The following is a 19,097-nucleotide window of genomic DNA, read 5'->3' as shown; positions in this document are numbered from 1 at the left end:
CAAAGGACTTGAATAGATATTTCTCCAAAAGAGGTGTGTGAATGGCCAACAAACATATAAAAAGATGTTCAACATCACTGATCATTAGAGAAATGCAAATCAAAATTGCAATGAGAGAGCACCTCACACCATTAGGATGGCCACTATAAAATAAACAAAAACCCAGAAAATAACAAGTGTTGGTGAAGATGTGGAAGAAGTGGAACCCCTCTATACTGTTGGTGGGAATGTAAGTAAAATGGTGCATTTGCTATGGAGAACAGTATGGCAGTTCCTCAAAATATCAGAAAGAAAATTACCACAAAATCCAGCAATCCCACTTCTGGGTATATACCCCAAAGGACTGAAGGCAGGATCTTGAAGAGATATTTGCTACCCATGTATACAGCAGGACTATTCATAGTGCTATTCATATTCAAGAGGCAGAAGCACCTCAGATGTCCACCAGCAGACGAATGGATTAACAAAATGTGGCATATGAGTACATGTGTGTGTTTGTGTGTATATGCATACATACATACAATGGAATATTATTAGCCTTAAAAAGGACAGAAATCCTGTCACATGCTACAGCATGGACAGACAGACCTTAAGGACATTATGCAAAGTGAAATAAGCCAATCACAAAAGGACAAATGCCGTATGATGCCATTTATAGGATGTATCTAAAGTAGTCAAATTCAAAGAAACAGAAAGTAAAATGGTGGGTTGCCAGGGAGTGGGAGAGGAGGAAATGGGGAGCTGTTGTTCAGTGGGGATAGTTTCAGTTTTGCAAGATTTAATTAGTTCTGGGGACAGGCTGCACAACAATGTGAATATACGTAACACTACCGAAATGTACACTTAAAAATAGTTAAGATGGTAAATTTTGTTACATGTTTTTTTACTATAGTTAAACATTTTTTAAAAAGGAAATTAAATTTAAAATTCTGTTTGTCATTCTCACTAGCCACTCTTCAAGTGCTCCATGACCACAGGTCGCTGGTGGCTCAACCGAATTCCACAGGGCAGCTCTGGGGTATAAAAGACTTGTGAGTCACTTCCGGAAATAGGTATTTGCCTAAATATTTGGTAAAGAGGTGAAAAGATGACCAATAAATCAAATACAGGACAAGGAAGGCATCAAAAAAAATTAAAATGGGTGAGAAAGTGGAGCTTCTGAATCATGTGATGACAAATCCCTCTCCTTTAATCTGTTGACCAAGGGTCAGCTCTCATCCTTTCCTCCTGGTGTGTTAGGTTGTGTTTTTATCCATAACAAGATGCTTTTCCTTTGCTAAGTGCTTCTCCCTCTTCAGTAAGTCCCCAACCTTTGGGGGCAAAGCTCTTCTAACTATTGCTTTTTATCCACAGCTAGGCTCTCTGAATCTCATGTGCTAATGATGAACAACTACCCAGCCATCAAAGGTAGTTTCACCTCCAAGCTTCACTTGCAAGACCTCCTTGCGGGGCTGGAGGTCTGGCTCAATCAGGAATTAAACACTGATTCCTGAAAGCCTGGGGCTTGGAAGAAAACTGCCGAGAGGCAAAACCATCAAGCTCTCACAATCCTCAAATTATTCTCAAACAACTAAGCAAAATCCTTTTATGTGTCCACCAGCTTTATACACCCAACGCTCTGGGAGGTTAAGATTTAAAAAAAAATTGTTCAGCCTTTCATTAAACAGGTCGTGGTATTCCCATGCGAGAGAGGCAATGAGATCTTCTGGTTGACTGGGGAATCCTTTAAGAGAACACCACACAACTGTATCTACTTTCAACAGATACTAAATAACACACAGTTTGAGGAAGAAAGACTCTTAGAGACACACAAGTTACCTCATTGCATTTATGGCATGAAATTAATTATAGGTGAAAACTCATGTTAGCTCAGCCACCTTGCCAGTAATTACAAGTACAAATTATATTCTTTGCTTGCAAAATTTGAGTCTATGACACAGCCCAGGTGCCTTTCAAGAATTCGTTACCTAGCAAATCACTAGTGTTTTCAAAATACTTTGTTCCTATATTGTAGGATTTGGGCCTTGACAGGGATTAGCTAAGCAGACAAAAATTCTTTATTTCGCTTTTTGGTGAACCACATTCAGAGTTCAGCCAGCTCCTGGATATGGTTTAATAAAATGCAGAGGCAGCCGCGGAGGCCCACACCCCCTTCTGGGGCTGTCTGACTTGCAAACAGGAAAAAGCGTGCTGGCCTGGCCTTTAGTCGTACACAGGCCCCCATATGGTACTTCAGCCGCACGCACGCCCTTGAATGGAGGATAGTTTTCATCCTCAAATTCACATTTTTATGGGGAGCCCAACTCCCAAGTGGAGAGGAAGCGTGGGGACACCACCCAGGTGTGGGCACCTCCCACTCTGACACCCACACGGTAGCCGGGGCTGGTGTCCACCCTGCACAGAAACAGCACAGACCCGCCTGGCCGCTCCCGCCGGCTACTCACCGCGGTGCCGTGAGCCGTCCTCCTTCGCGCCGAGCCCTCCAGTGGCGTTACCAAGAATTTTGGCCGATCCGTCAGATTTCTAGAGTGTGCAGCTCTGGAGGGCATGATGTTGATGGGGCTGCAAGATGCTGAACGAGGACAAATGGGGATAACTAGGGGGTAGGTGATTGTTTTACACCCAAGAGTGCCAGAAGAGCGGTTGAAGGAAAGCCAAAAGCGGGTTCAGGAAAAGGAGCAAAGCAGAGATAGAGAGAAAAGTAGGGAGAAGAAGTTATTACCTAAAGGTGTCCAGAACCATCATATTCCAACTCTCCTCACAGTCCTATCAGTTTACGGTGTGTCCAAAAAGAAGCCATGTCCAAGTGAAAAATCTAGACTATGTGAGTTCTTTGGCTATTTAAATAGTGATGAAAGTCACAGATGTAGCCTAATAATTAAGGAAAGCAATGGGCTTATATTCCTATGAACTGATGGTTCTGGTAAAACACTACATTAGTGATAGATCATTTTTATATAAGGACTGTTTATAATCAGATTTTTCCTAATTAGCTTTAAGATGGGACAGAAGGTGGAGAGACAGGAAGTAAGCAAGCAGGCAAGCAAGATTGACGCCACCTATTTCAGGAGTAAGGTTCAACAGCCACTAGAAAAAAAGCAACGGGATTTTTACAATGTTAAACAACCAAGTCTTACTAGGTGTTACAAGGATAACTAATACTTTCCAGAAACAAATTCTGTAAATGTTTTGTCTATTTAAAGCCAAATCAGATGCATGCCTTCTGGGTTTTCCCAAAAAGCCAAGGCATTTGATGGTTTATTAACAAGCAGTAGAAGGTATGGGGAGATGAGATGTAATCATTTCAAATGCTGAATAGAACATACATATGTTAGAACTGCCAAAAATAAAGTTGAATCATGAATAGCTTTTACTGTTTTACTCCGGTTGGGATTTTTTTTTTAAATCACAGTTTCTGACTATTCACCTTCACAGGAACATTGTCATTAACCAAGTGATTCTGGGCAAAAAATGGGTTTAAGGAAGTTCATATACCACTACACACAAAAAAGTGTGGGTTCTAAGGTTCCAAGGTTCATTTTTCAGATCTCTCCCAGAAATCTTATCCTCCAGCAAAAAAAAAAAAAAAATTAGACAATTAAACATGACTCCTGAAGAGAATACTATGTGCTTGGATGATGTTATAAAATGACTTTACGTACCTACTGCCATTGTAGCAAAGTTTTAAAAAGACCATTATTTCAGCTAAGTATAATAGTATTTACTAATAAATTAAAAACTCAAAACTTCACAAGGAAAATTAAGAATTTTGGAATTATAGAGTTAAAAATGTTATTTTGGTTTCATTTACAGACAGAAAGTTGATCAGATTGCTTATTTATTTACGTGCTCTCTTATTAAATGATTTGCATTATCTTCTGGTATCGCTAAATGGTCAAGGCAGGGAATGGACTGGAAATTGCATTCTCTTTTCCAATCCTCTGAAAACAGAACTATTGCTTCAGGATAAACTAAAACATTTTGCATTCCCCACTCAGTCCTCCTTAAAAAAATATGTGTATCTTAACTTGGGAGTTCGCATAAACTTTGCTTCAGACCTTAATGGTGAAGGAAGATTCCTTTTTTTGTGAGAAAGGAGAACCTAGTCTCATTTGGCTTCTTGTGATCACTGGGGAAACTATTTGAAAATAACCCTTTTCAAGCACCACAACAAAGAATTTGCATTTCCCAGACACTGAAGAGTTCAATAATGCAAAACTCTTCCAAGCCAATCAAATGCATTTAAAGAATAAGATCCTGGCACAAGGTACTTCTGTGGGATTAATGACCAGGAAAGGCACTGACCGCCCAGGGCACAGCCAGAGGCCATTTACCTTGCTCCAGAATCAAGAAACCCTAGACCACAGCCCTGCTCTGAGGCCTGGGTCTGACAGGAAAAAGGAAACACAGAAATAGGAGTTCATTGTCCTCCAGTGGAAAATCATTTCAAGGGTATCTAGGGAGCACTTCCTGAGATGATCATGGGTCTAAGCCAATCTCATCACCCCTCTGGTTCATTCTTTATTACAGTGCTGAGGTAATATTAAGCAAAGGGAGAAAATATCCTTAAATCTATTGAGTGCAGTTTGTACAAAAATCCTCAAGTTTAATTGTTCAAGGAACATTGTCTGGCTAAAACGAACACTGTAAATTCTAAGGACATTACGTTTCATGGAATGGGTTGTTGTTGTGAACAGCAACTACTGAAAACCTGAAACCTTTAAATCATTTACTGGAATTATCTTGCCCTTTTTAAGAAAAGAGTAAGAGCAATAATATACAGTATTTTGATTTTCCCAGAGTGCTCTTGGTATCCCAAAGTAGTTCTATTAAACATGAAGATTCTTCTATGGAGTGTCCAGTAGAAAGTCTTCTATAATATCTCTATTTCCTTCTACTCTTGGTAACAAGTGTGCATTAATTTAACTTATTCAGGATCTTCTAAATGAACTATATATGAAAAGTGCAGAGAAAAGATAATGCAGTACAAGTGGCTGGAGTATAGCACAGAGAATAGAAAATTTATAAAATAATAATATTAATAACATTTATTGAGGGCCTACTATGTGCAGGTACTAGTCTAAACATTTTATATGTATCAACTCTTTTAACCCTGAGCCGTAATAATCACATGTATTTTAAATGTATTTTTAAAAAAATGGGTGTGGAGGGGCGCCTGGGTTGCTCAGTCGGTTAAGCGTCTGGCTTCAGCTCAGGTCATGATCCCAGAGTCCTGGGAATGAGCCCCGCATTGGGGTCCCTGCTCAGCGGGAAGCCTGCTTCTCCCTCTCCCATTTCCTCTGCTTATGTTCCCTCTGTCGCTGTGTCTGTCAAATAAATAAATAAAATCTTAAAAAAAAAAAAAAAAAGGGCACGGAGAAGTCAACCCAAAGCAGTGGCCACAAATGAGAGGTAGGAGACTCTTGCAAATTTCAAGTGCTCTTACTGCTTGTTCTGGGAGTTTGCAATCACCAAACACCCTAGGGGTAAGGATGGCTGTTGTGATCTGCTCTTTAACCCTGGCTCTGGATGTAGGTCATCCTCTTGCCAATGGCAACCAGATATAAGATGAACTCAAGAGACAACAGTAAAATGGAAAGACAAGGAAGAATAATCGTGGAGAGCAGATGGAAAAAGGAAAAGAGATGAATACAGTGTTTCTGACAAGATAAACATAAGGGATGTTTACATATATAATTTCAAATGGAAAAAAATTAAAACAACAGTTTTGGTTCATTAAATATAAGCTGTATCAATGCAACAATAAGGTAACAATGATCTAAGGAATGTATTAATAAGAGCCGCAACTCAAGTAAAGGCCTATGCATTGCTTCACTGTAAAATAAATTACAGAAATGTATCCATTTGTGAAAAGGAGAATGGGAAAGATGAAAAGTAAAGAACAGCCAGTTAGCAGGTAAAAAGCACCCTGATTGATTAGAACAGTGAAGAGAGAATGTGGGAAGATGGGCCAGCAGAGTGGGTGGAGAATGAGCGAATGATGTTGTAAAGGACTGGAGGAGAAGCGAAAAGAATTGACACAAGTTAGTGGTGACAGAAAAAGCAAAGACAGACACTTCTTCAGCTGCGAGGCAGTCATTCAGTATGAAACAACATACGAGGTGGAGATTCCAAAGCATGAGAGCCCTAAATTATTTAGATCCTACGAAACAGGACTAAAAGCAATGTTACAGTTTCTTCAATTAGCTGGACATGTGGAAAAACTTTCATGACTTGTGTAAGAGCATGACACACCCAGACAGAAAGTAAACTATCTTGAAATTAGTTGTACTTTCTCCCCTGGAAAAATCTCAGATGCGACGTGACAGCTGACAGGAGAGTTCCTTCACAGAAAACACAGAATGCTGTGGTCCAGCTAATTGAATGCACAACTATACACAGAGCATCACTCCAGGCACCGAGGAAGGAGGGGGGAAGCATGTTTAAGACCCAGCCCACCAATCAGAATTCTAAGTGGCTCTGGTATAAGTCACTTAGTGTCACCGCACTTGGTTTCCACAAGCAGGTGGTAGGAATGTCTGCACTTGGTTTTTCGACTGCCTCCTGGGGATATTGTGAGAATTAGGGTTGTTATTAGCTCACTGGACACCAGAGATGAAAAAAAATCATAAAACCACCAAGAATGATTTGCAAAGAGGGCTAATGAACATGAAGAGACTTGCAGGGGCAAAGTATTTTTAAAGGGAACTTTATGAAGAGGCCATGTAATTTCCCAAGTGCTAAGACAAGGGCTGCTAGGCTGCTTACAGAGATACACCTATTGTGCCCAGAGATATTTGGGAAAAACCAAATCAACTCACCACAAAAGAGATGTTGCCAAAAGCTGAAGATGTATCTTTCTTTCCAGCTAGATCTAGGCTCTACACTAACTTCTCATTAAACTAATTGGCTCATTCGGGCAAGCTTTGCATTTCAAAAACATAGAGGAGTTATAACTAATTACAATAACCAGTACTTGGCACATTCGCCATATTTTCAAAGTATGTAACAAAGAAGAAGACTGTAATTAGCCTTCTCCACAGCTCTTAGAGATTTGAGAGGGTACTAATTCCTAGATTACATACGAAAGCCTGGCGTAGGCAGAAGTTGCTAGCCCAAGCCACATCGTGAAACTCTTGCTTAAATCGACCTGGGCTTTGATTTTAGTCTCAAGTCCATCTATCAGTATTAAATATTAAATCATGTCTACCTCTGATGGTCTGCTCAGATGCAGGGGCAGAGAGAAAGGCGGGAAGGGGTAGGTTTTTCTGGTGATGTTACAAACACACAGAAGCATCTGAAGCCATCTGATCACAAGGAGGGGCATCCTTTGTCTGCCTGGCATCTGGTGTCCAGATAAGATGCGAAGAGGAAACAGTACCAGGAGCGTGAAACCAACACCAACAGACATTTCCAAAGCCACTGCACCCAGGGAAAGAGAAGCAAACACAATGGGGAAGCCTGAGACACGATTAGATGGACCGGGGTGGCTCAGGTGTGCTTTAAAAGGAGGACTTTACCTCACCAAGAAAGTTGCACTTTGACAGTTTTACCTGTATCTCCAGACAAGGCTGCTGTGCTTTTACTTCTGGCCAGGAACGAATGTGTGGGCGTCAGCAGTCTGTTAACAACGCTGCTCTCCCATGGGCTGAGCTGCAGGCGGCGAGCTAGACGTCACCACATAAGCAAGATGTTAGAGGAATTCTTTCCGGCGGGGGGAGCAGGGGCAAAAGCATCATACTTATTGCTTCCATATGCCAGGCCTTCCAGAGACGAGGCTCTCCAGGGAGGACAGCAGGAATAGGGTCTGGGAGACGGGAACTCTGCCCAGAGAAGGAGCTATTCCATAACGTTGCCTTTCTTCAAGATGTTAAGTTTGTGACGGGCTCTATGTTAGTTTTATGGATGCAGATCTTGCTAACCCCCTTCTTTAGGAGTGAACAGGTAACAAAACAGAGATATCAACGTCACCGTCAGGTTTGGCATGTAGTTGTACTATCTGCCCTCATCAGGATGGGCAGGGGACTAATGGCACACACCTCAGCCAAGGGGCTTCCTAAGTGTCCTGTATAATCAACTCCAACACAGGCTTTGGCAGCGTAATGCGAGACTGCATTTCTATATAAATGCAGACAGAAAGAGTCTCCATTACATTTTGCTAGATGTCCATGAACTGCTACTTCGTCAACTAGGGGGAAATTAGATCTAATAAAAGGAAAGAGGGCTCATGCAAAGTTCTGTCTGGGATTTCCTTTTGACTTTTCCACTCGGCAAGCCAGGTTCCTTCAGGTCCCTGTTTGGTAACAACATAAACATTTTGGTGGAGGATAAGGGTAAAGCTGAAGCAAGATGAAATGAAACAAAAACCAAAATCCAATATAAACTTAATGTGAGAAATTACTAGTGGGTGTGTGAAGATTCCAGAAAATAAATTTAGAATAATGCAGTGAATATAGTCCCAAACTGTACTGGGGCTTGGTGGCAAGACCACTGTTAGGAAATGCACGCTAATTATAAATTAATGACTTCACTTATATTGTTAGCTTCCAGTGGTGGCCTATGAAAATATAGAAGGTACTTTCCAAAAATATCAGGGAAGAAGCTTGCAAAATCCTAAAAGTATTATTAAAGTCAGGTAACCATACATCTCTATTTCAGGGCACACTCCCAAGTCACTGATAAAAGTCTTTAAAACTGTCTAAACCTGACAAGGCCAGTTCTGCTCTGTATCATAAACAGCAGATGCAAATCCTCTTGCCTCTGGAGCGATTGTTCTCTCAATAACCTTTTCTATGTTGTATTTTAAGGAATGACATTTAAACTCTAAAAAACTAGTTTTAGTTAACAGAAGTTATCTGATATTAAATGTTGGTATAGGAAATATTTGCTCCTATTTGAAAGGAACTACCAACCTCCAGTAATTACCTTAATTACCTGACTTTATTTTTTTAAAAGTGGTTATTTTGATCAAGGCTGCGGTGAATTTAAGAATTAGTGAATTATTAGATTTTCTGTTATCAGGAGAGTCTTCAGAGTTAAATCTTATCTGACAGTCGTAAATAAAAGGATTATATAAATATGTATATGTTGTATATATACAATTATACATATATAATAGAGTAACAGTTACATGGTAGAATGACAGCGGAACAAGGGCTGTTATACACTATAATATGGAAGTGTGTGTATGTGAGCACCAACAATGGAATTGAGCGTAAACTAAAAGGAGAATACAGTCACACAAGAAAACCAGTGGGGAAGAGTGAGGAGGATGAAATGAAAATCTTCAACAGAACTCTATTTTTTCAAGTAGATGAGAAGGGGAAGAACAGAGGAATGCTTCCTTTCCTTGATAAACTCTGCGGGATGACTGGCTCACAACTGCAGAGATGGTTTACCATTGAGAAGACAGGTCTTTTCTTTCCCCCTGGATTAAGAAGTTCATTAACTTTATTTCTGTGAGTCTTTAAAGCATCAACCAAAGAATTTGCCTCAAATGAAGATTCAAAACCCTCTTTGACTTGTGTTTAAAGCAAATCCAAAGAGATTTGTTTTACAGATCTAACAGCGTGAATGAAAGATTTTGCCAGAAGGAACATGTTTCCGCTTCTGCGTTCATTACTATGCCCTGAACGAGAGAGAGATCTCTTTCAGAAGATAACTTTTTAGTAAAGGTTAGGACAGGAGAGTTACTTTACTGTCCCACCACCACCACCTAGAGGCGCCTGATTTTAAGATGACAAGCCTCTGAAGGAAGAGATATTAATTCTCGTGAAACAATATTTAGTATTGATCCTACTTAATCACTTAAAAATGAGATATTGATGATTCCTATAACAGACCATCTGGACCAGAGGAGGCACACAAATATTATAGATATCTGTACTACCCCAATCTTCCATACGCAGGAAATCACTGTTCAGTTTCCGATGGGTGCCATGCAAAAATCAGGCAAGTGTTGCCAGATCCTGGTAGTTCACGAGAAAACCCAAATTAGGAAACCCAAATGTTGTAGGAGATATTCGATTTTTAGAATGATGGCAGTGAATTCAAATTAAAACAAGAACAAAAAACCCTGTTCCAGCAAACAGAACCTGCCTGTGATCTAGATTCTAGGGAAATATGTATGGACTAATTTTAAGCAAACGGTAGGCAATTTCATTTCTTGCTTTTTTTTGAAATCCTTACCCTTCCTTGAGAAAAATCTGGATAAGTAGGTAGCTTAAGAATATTAAGAAACACACATTTTTAATGTAAAAATTTCCAGTGGCAAAATTCTCTCTATTGCAGCAATTATAAAAATCTTTGGTAATCAGAGGTTTCTTTTAACTCAGGTCATTTTTTCAGTCTGTGTGACACTATATTCAAGTGTGATAATCAAAATATTTAAAAACAAGTAGGGCAGAGGCACAGAGCTAATGGGTGCCATGCATTAGCTCTGGAGGACCTGGGGAAGCACAGCTTGGGGAAGTGGGTATTTACCAACTGGTATGGAAATATTTCAGTATTTTTAATAACCAGGAGAGCATTCTGGCTGAATGTCAACCTTGATCGCATCAGAACCTCAATTTAAGATCAGCTTGAAGGCCTGTGCTATAGGGCTGAGAAAGCTCAGACAATCTAGTAAATGGTGTACACCCTTTAATAGATTTGTCTGTAAAAGCCTCTAATTTAATAATTTGATAAGAATGCTTCCTAATTTAATAAAGCATAACCAACTTTTAAAAATAGATAGAAAAATATAAAGAGAGCAGAAAAGAAAATTAAGTTACTAAATTTATAAATTAGAGAAGTTCAAATTCAGAAGAATTTCTATTCTCATTAAAAGGCCTAGCCCCCTCACGGTCCTACTGAAAGTTTTGTCTAACTTAAAAAAAAAAAAGAAAAAAGCTTCCTGGACCATATGGGAGCTCCTGGATGAACTGAATCTTCCTTCGTGACCAAACTTGACCTGGCCTATTGGATCCAGGAACTGGTGGTTCACAGTTCTTTTGACAAGGGGGCAGAGCAGCAGAACTCCCAAATTTAGTGCTCTTCCTCTGATCCTATTAGTCTAGCTTAGGATTCGATTTGATAGGCCCCATGATTCATGGGGCGGTTTCCTGGACCTGGCTGTTGAACTTCCCTTGATCCTTAACCTCACTCAAAGGAAGAACGTATAAAGTCAGGGTTGATCTAAGGAAGGTAAGAACTGAAGATGCAGCATAACAACAACACAAGTTAGGAGCTGGTGATCTCTGTGCTAGACCCTCTTCTCCAACAATTAGTTTGTAGGCTATTAAATCGGGTCTTTAAGCTCTGCAATCATCTCTGGAACTCTGTTACCCCAACTGGAACAGATGAGCCATCCAATAAAACTCTCCCAGTTTTAAGATCCTATTAAGAATATCCAATCAGATATGATCAGGCAGAATCTTTTAAACAATCCTGTTGCTAGTTGACAAATCACTGTCATCCCATAGAAGGGTGGTAGGATATTGTTTGGTTTATTGCCCATCTACCCCAATTTCAGCTGTGGAACTGCAAGAGGCAGTAAGTAAGGTCTGACTTCAAAGTATCGTAAAATCCCAATTGTAGTTTGTCTTAGACATAGGTTCACAAAAGTATAAAATTAAAGTGCTGAGTAAGTGATCAAATCCAAAGAAAAGATGAGTAGACAACTGTAAGAACAGCAGTCATATGCTATATTTTATACTAAGGGAATGAGTTTGAAAATAAAGGCTATTTATGAAAGGGATGTTAATTCATAATACTTTTCTCTAACATAGAAGGCCCCTAATTTGACAAGTCTAATATCGATGATTTAGGCAAATTAGTTAAAAAAAAAAAAAAAAAGGAATGCTTTAGGTTAAAAGGCAAGATTAGGAAATTGTTCAACATTTACTGCTTTAAGAGATTAGTTATTAGTTATAAAATAGCATCAACACATATAATATTGTACATTACAATGACACAACTTTTACACAATACAAAATATATGAATACACATACACACAGAACATGCACACATTGAATTTTTTTTAAAGACTATAAACACTGAACGTTTCCCAGTTTCTAATAAATCATTCAAAATAACCACAGTTTGTTACTTTTAGAGAGTATGTGTTTTTATATTGCACAGTAATTCTTTGGCTTTCTAACTTAAAATCACTTTAAGTTCTGTAAAACCATAGCTTATCTTAAAAACTTGATTTTTCCTTTTATGACATATAAATATGTAAAATAAAACTTTAATTTTATAAATAGCTCAACATTCATGTACTGTAAATCCATGGGATGAATAAAACTCAAAATTCAAATAAAACAATAATTGGAGGACTATGATTATTAAAAGTTGTAGGAGGCTTCAATGATGATATTCTTGAAGTTAGGCCAAATCCCTTAAGAGCAAAATGAATGGACACCAAAAACCAATCACACACACACGTACAAGAGATGCAGTAAGCAAGGTTTGGTTAAATTAGAAATCAAATAGCAAAATGAAATCTACCAACATGAATCATTCAAGATTTTTTAGAAAGTCAAAGCTTGGAATTCCCAAAGTACAGATGAAAAGTCAAAGACAACATGATTGAAGTAAAATAAATGTTCGTAACAAAGATTATTTGCATGGTGGTGGGTAAGTGGGTGACTTCTGGAGCTGTAAACTCATTTACTAAAAAGTTGAGAAGCACCGCTTTCATCACTGCTAAATGCAACCATTCAGCCAAGTTCTAAAATGAGCAAGGTTCTTGTCGCAAGGGAAATGCTGCTCAGCCGTTTATTGCTTTTTTACTCTGAAGTTTTGTTCTTCCTATTTAAGAAACGTAGGGAAAGCAACTTCAGATGCTTATTTTTAGCTGTAAACATCCAGAAAAAAAAAAAAACATTAAGTAAATAACAGAACACTTTTTTTTGGTTTTCCTTTTGACTGTACCTCTATCTGGAGAATTTAGTAAAGTTGCAGATGAAGAGGAGAGCCGCTTGCTAATGACGGGATCAACATGTTTCGAAAGATTCATGGTGGAAACTGACCGCCTGTCTGGATCTAAAACAAATGGAGATAATGCTAATTGACAGCCAGCGTGCAGGATTGCAATTTCCTAGTTCGCTGAAGGAAGGAAAAACTAGGATTGGATGCTTTCAGCTCTATTACTAGATCTTATGTAATAGCACAGTTTTCTAAGTGGACATTTAAAGGTAACTTAAAGGTTAGAAATAAAATTCATTTTTCTTGTAGGATAAAATAAATATTTAGTACACCAGTTTGTCAGCCAGGGAAATTCAAGCATTTTGTTATAATACAACAGATAGACGAAGACCAAGGCCAGTGGAGGGCAACTAAAATAATGGGGCAGACCGTACAGCAAAGAGGAGATTGTAAAAGTGGATGCCCTTAGAATTGCCCCCACTAGGAACAAGGGGGTAGAAATGGGGCTGGTGAAATAGAATGCAAACACTAGAAGAAAAAAAAAAAGAACTCCAGGTTCTATGCATTGCTGCTACTTTTTCTTGTAGAGTCATTTTACCCAGGGCATTAAAGTTCATTACAGAAAAACAGATTAAAAAGAAAGAAGAAGAAAGACTCTAGGTGTGGAACGGATGGCCACCGTAGAATTTCTTTTTAAAAAGTCTACGAACTACCACACCTCTGCCTATAACACCGAGTTTTGGGTGGTTTACAAATATAGAATCAGCCCACAAACTTGCCCAACAAAACTGACGGCAATAGAAAGAAAATCAGAATTCTTTAAGTTTATTAATAATTACTTAAATAATTCCTGTAGGTGAGTAATTTCATAGTAATTCTTAAAGTTCAGCGAGAAGATACACGGCAAAAACTAGCTCTGTTAGTTTGCTGTCTGTACGGTGGAACCAAGCTGTAACCAGGCTCATTAGAATAGATCATGTTCCCTGAATAAAACTGCATAGAATAAAAGTCTAAAAATCTCATTATATTTCTTTAGGAGGGCAAGTGGAGGTTCTGACCTACGACCAAAGTTAAAAGGGTTTTGCCATATTTTGTTTTCTATTGTTAGCTTCTTCTAAAACTAAAAACAAAAAATAATCCTTGTGGTAGATGCCTTTAAAACCCAGTTCCCATCGGTCTAAGTAACATTGGTAGTCAAAAATTTTATAGTAAACGTCCCTCCATAGAATAACCATTCTTGGCCATTATTTACAGCGTATGGGGGATAAACAAGTCTTCTACCAACGTCAGACATTCCTATCTCTACCATGTGTATGGTTGAAGCAACTCAATTATAAAACAAACAAACCCAGACATCAAGCCTGTGACATCAGTTAACCCTTAACTGACAGGCTCTTGGGGCAATCCTGAAGATTTAGGATAAAATATCAAAAGGAACATCTTAATGATGAAATGTAAGGTCCAGGGGACACAAGGAAGGATAACAAAAGCCATTTCTGGATGATTGACAGCAATACATTTCCTGATCTTGTTTTTGTATGTTAAGCTTCAGTTGGGGGACATCGTGTCTCCATGCAGGCCTACTCTGCATGGTGAAAATGATGGAGGTATAATGTGTTATTTATTCTATTACTTAATATAATAAGACCATTTTTAATCATTTCTTTTTCTTGCTGAACAAAGTACAAATTCACGAAAGGATTTAGGAAGAATCCATTTAAAAAAGTTTCCAAACCAGGGCTAGTTGATGTGTGAGCAGTAAGGCATCACACTGATTTAATCTGGATTAAATTTAATTTCTAAGATCTGTTTTTTGATCAGCAAACACTGAGTGCCCATCCTGAGTGAGGCATTTTTATAAATGAGTAAGGCCAGGTCACTGCTCTTCAGATCACAGCAGATCACTGCGACCTTTGAGAATTTTGGCAAAGTCCAGTTACTTTCCAACTTCTCCGTTCTTGTATAACAGCAATTTTTTTCTAATTCACAGCTCTTATAAAAATGGATATTATCCAAGGGCTAACAAATACAGCACTAGCTTCTCATGCTCCGAGTGGCAGAAATAAAGGCCATATACTAAACTCTGAATGTGGAAGCAATAAAAGTAAGGTTATAAAGATATGTACCATGACAGCTTTTCCTGTACGGAGCATATATGTAAAACTGCCCCAAGAACAAAATATCACACATAAATAAGCCTTATGATTACAGATTTGCCACGTGCCCCCACCAAGTACCACTGGGTCACTAAGAGCCAAGGGAAAAACCAAAAAGAGTACTTTCAAATACTGTTCAACATCAGAGGAAAGTAAGTTGTGATAATATGCTTTTAGAATTTTTAAAATAAAGAGCTTCTACTGGGCACACTGAACGTTAGGAATGAAAGAGTAGAGCAAACAATAATCCATGGTTTTCTAGATTAAAACTAAGAGCAGAAAACAGACAGGGGTGGGGATGGGGTGGGGTAGGAGAGAGCAAACTGGATGTACTTTGAACCCAGGTAATTTATTAACTAAAAAAGCACTTTTTAAAGGTTTTATCCAAAATCATCACTTAGAAAGTAAACATGTCATTGCATTATTTCAACACCTTCCAGTCACCGGAGTTGTATCGTCGCACTTAAGAAACACTGTGCCACATCCCAGATCTAGGTCTATGCAATGGGATAGTAAGCATGCATTATGCCTAAGGTGGTGATGGTTCAGCTACTGATGGACCGGCCCTAGGTCGGAGGTGCTAGCTACAGGTCAGGCAATCAGCAACCATAGGGATGTCTGTACCAGCTTTTCTAGTACCACCAAGAGTTGTGAGGTGGTGGTCCAGGCCTGCTAAATCGAGAAAGGTGAAGGATGATTCAACAAAACCACCTGGGGACAGAATGTAAGACAATGATTTTTCAAAATAAATAATAATAAAAAACGTTATTAGACTCACACAGACGAAAAAGAACTGACACACTATATAAAATTCAAAGTGTATTGAATTTACAGTACAAAAATAAAGCCTCTCATTAGGTCCAAATTTCAGTAGGTTTTATGTCCATTCAAGAACGAGGGAATGGCTGAGACATTCGCTGGCTCTAGGTTCAGAACCTGCGCTTTCTCCTGCAGAGCATTAACCCTGCACACGCTTTACGGTCTGAATACGCAAGCTCATGGTATTGATTTTGATCAGTCAATACTGCTATGATTCTTCCAGAGAAGATGATAAAATCGGTTAACTTCTTCCATCATCCTGAAATCTTAATGCAAATGATTACTTAAAATAATGTAGCGTGCAAACTGCATGTTTACTTAGAAACACTGCATAGATTTCTATCTCTTTGAGGGAATTGTGTAACAAAAGAGAAAAGGAGCCTGTGTTAAGGGAGAGAACCTTATCTTCTTACCTCCATCACCCTCTTATCCTCAAACAGTAGGAGCATCATTTATAGTTTAATTATTTCAGCCCATGATTTTTGTTTTGGAAACACAGGCTTAGAAGAAAGAAGCAACTGCCCTTTTGCTGTCCAGGAAAAAAGTAGTGATTTTCGAAAGCAATCATGGCTTGTTTACCTGCACTGTGGATGCTGGGGCTCCCATGGAGAGGGCCTCCCCATGACCACCGGTTATGCTTCTGTTTTGGCTTCTGGCTCCTTTCCATCGTCCGTCGTACAACAGCTTCATGGCGTTCCTTAAATGGAACAGAGGAGCGGATGATTAGATTTAACCTGGTTGTCCGAGGCTTCTTCAACTTAAGGCAGAATGGAGTAAAGGCACTACTGAGATTTTTACCTTAGTACTCCTACCTCCTAACGTTTACACGTCAGCCTGGGAGGGTTACTGAAATCATTAAGTCCCCGTTGATAAAGCCCCTGGTGAACAACAGGTACTTAAATAAGCAACCCTTGTTATTATTACCAGGAACGTGGTACTTTCATCAATTCACAAAAGCACGGTGGTGCAGGTCTTAGCTTGAGCAGATGCTAAACAAATGTGGTACTGTATCTTAAAAAACAATGGAATTTAGTATCTGAGCAGGTGGGTAATCTTGACTCCATGACTTACTGAGCTGTGACTTACTCATTCTGAATCTACATGTTCATTTTTGCAGAAACTGATATATAAACACTTAGGGGTTGTGTACACGTTAAATGAGACAATCCATGTGAAAATGTTAAGCGATAAAGCCCCGGAAAAACCCAATTACTTGGGAGTCATCACGATACTTTTCACACAGATGAACGGAACATAAGTAAGTTACAGCTCTAGACCAGAGACCTGGGCTTTTAAAGTTTTTAGGGAAACAATTTTAACAACCACACCATTCGCTACCTGCCCTCCATACCCCAACCTCCCTAGAAGCTGCGGCTATCTATCTATAAAACGGATTACTTAATGTTGCTAGGCAGCCCAGCACCTTAATGGAAGGTTTCACCCTAAATGTGCTGCATTTCTGAAGTAGACAAACCTCCCATTTACTGCCCAGGGCGGCCTCTTACTTTGTCCTCCTCCAGCCTCTGCCTCCGCTTTTCCTCCACAGCAGCCCTCCTCCGCTCCTCCTTCAGCCTCTGTTCTTCTAGTTTCTTCTTCCGCTCTTCCAGATGCTTTTCATAGTGCAGCCGGGCTCGCTCTTCCCGTTCTAACCAGATTATTTCTCTTGCAGCTTCAGGAGGAAAAACAAGGGAAATCAAGCACAGGCAGGTTCAGAACTTGAATAGGTACTGGGGTGCCTGGGTGGCTCAGTTGGTTAAAAGTCAGACTCTTGATTTTGGCTCAGGGATGATCTCAGGGCCGTGAGATGGAGCCCGCCCCCCGGGTTCTGCCCTGGGCCTGGAGCCTGCTTAAGATTCTCCCTCTCCCTGTGCCGCGCCCCACCCTGCTTGCACACATTCTCTCTTAACAGAAAAACAAGAAAATTTGCATAGGTAGGACTGTATAAATGGCCCACAATGAACAAACATGGGTTCTTTGGTTTTGTATTTACCAAGCCTGGCCTAAAAGACGTGGAAATTGATTTTCAAGATTTTTTTTTCAGTTTTGAGGAAAAAATACCACTGTTAATTTCTAGCATAATTTTAATATGCTAACAATGAGGTCGAAGAAGATGTACTGAATTCTATTCTTTGGGAATCCCTACAGTCCTCTAGTTTGGTGTGTTATCCTGATATGATGCCCTCAAAACCAACAGTACTGTTCATCTCTCTTTTATCCTCCCCATCAAAAGCCTGAGACTACAGTTGTTTCAACATAGCACTGGTTCTCTGAAAGTATTAAAAGAATTTGGGAGAAAATCCCCAGAATTGATAGTTGCTAAAAGATTGTATTAAATGGGGCGCCTGGGTGGCTCAGTTGGTGGAGCGACTGCCTTCGGCTCAGGTCATGATCCTGGAGTCCCTGGATCGAGTCCCGCATCGGGCTCCCTGCTCGGCAGGGGGTCTGCTTCTCCCTCTGGCCCTAACCCCTCTCATGCTCTCTGTCTCTCATTCCCTCTCTCTCAAATAAATAAATAAAATCTTTAAAAAAAAAAAAAAAAAAAAGATTGTATTAAATGCCTTATAGATTTATCATACCGAATCAGCTAAGTCATGTGAGAGACTAAAGAAGCAGTTCTTGTGTCTGAAGAGCTCAGACTCTGGTTAGATAAATCTGACCATTAATATCACAGGTGGAATGAAAATACACAATTCAGAAAATTCAGGGATGGAGTGCTTCTTTTCTCCTTTACATATACATGGTTCTTCCTCATTTTAGGGGAATACATACCCAACAAAACTCTTTTGTTTTCTTTTTTTTTAGTACAATGCTTCCTTGACCCGTGATAACTAAACAGATCTTTAATATGAGCTATTAACACTGTTGGCAAAAGTGTCCAAACAAAATTTAAAGCATAAACCTTGAGGATAATACATGGCGTGTAAGTTAAAATGTTATTTTTTAAGAGGAAAAAAAATGAAAATTCAGAACATTTCAATTTCCTCTAAATGTTTACTATTAAAGATTCTGCATTTCTGCTATCATTAAACTTTTCCAAAGCTGTCCATTTAAGGAGACAAATCTACTGAAAGCAATCTGAATTGACTTTACTTGGGTAAAAAGACACGGACAATCCAAGATGAGTTTGTCTTGTGACATCACTCAGGGTGGTGGCAGAGAGAACTGGGTTTTCCCAGCAGCCCTGCCACTAATGGGTGGTGAGATCTTAAGAC

The 19,097-nt window shown here is 39.3% G+C and overlaps 1 protein-coding gene across 9 annotated transcripts in view; it reads right to left on the bottom strand.

The window, feature by feature from the left end:
- The window catches only part of MAP7 (microtubule associated protein 7), a 169,863-nt gene that overhangs the window by 23,519 nt on the left and 127,247 nt on the right, over positions 1-19,097 (bottom strand). For 5 of the 9 annotated variants that reach the window (XM_032407808.1, XM_032407812.1, XM_032407804.1 and 2 more), the window contains 5 exons: positions 17,391-17,554; positions 16,465-16,582; positions 12,917-13,027; positions 7,554-7,667; positions 2,445-2,596 (listed from right to left, as the gene is read on the bottom strand). In XM_032407808.1, the coding sequence (XP_032263699.1) occupies positions 2,445-2,596; positions 7,554-7,667; positions 12,917-13,027; positions 16,465-16,582; positions 17,391-17,554 (659 nt within the window). The remainder of the gene's footprint in view (positions 1-2,444; positions 2,597-7,553; positions 7,668-12,916; positions 13,028-16,464; positions 16,583-17,390; positions 17,555-19,097) is intronic. The other 4 variants (XM_032407809.1, XM_032407807.1, XM_032407811.1 and 1 more) reach the window with 3 other exon arrangements.

The sequence above is a fragment of the Phoca vitulina genome, unplaced genomic scaffold, assembly GCF_004348235.1.
Source record: "Phoca vitulina isolate PV1807 unplaced genomic scaffold, GSC_HSeal_1.0 scaffold9, whole genome shotgun sequence".
NCBI lineage: Eukaryota > Metazoa > Chordata > Mammalia > Carnivora > Phocidae > Phoca > Phoca vitulina.
The sequence above is the reverse complement of the archived record's forward strand: the minus strand, read 5'-3'. Positions and strand labels throughout refer to the sequence as shown.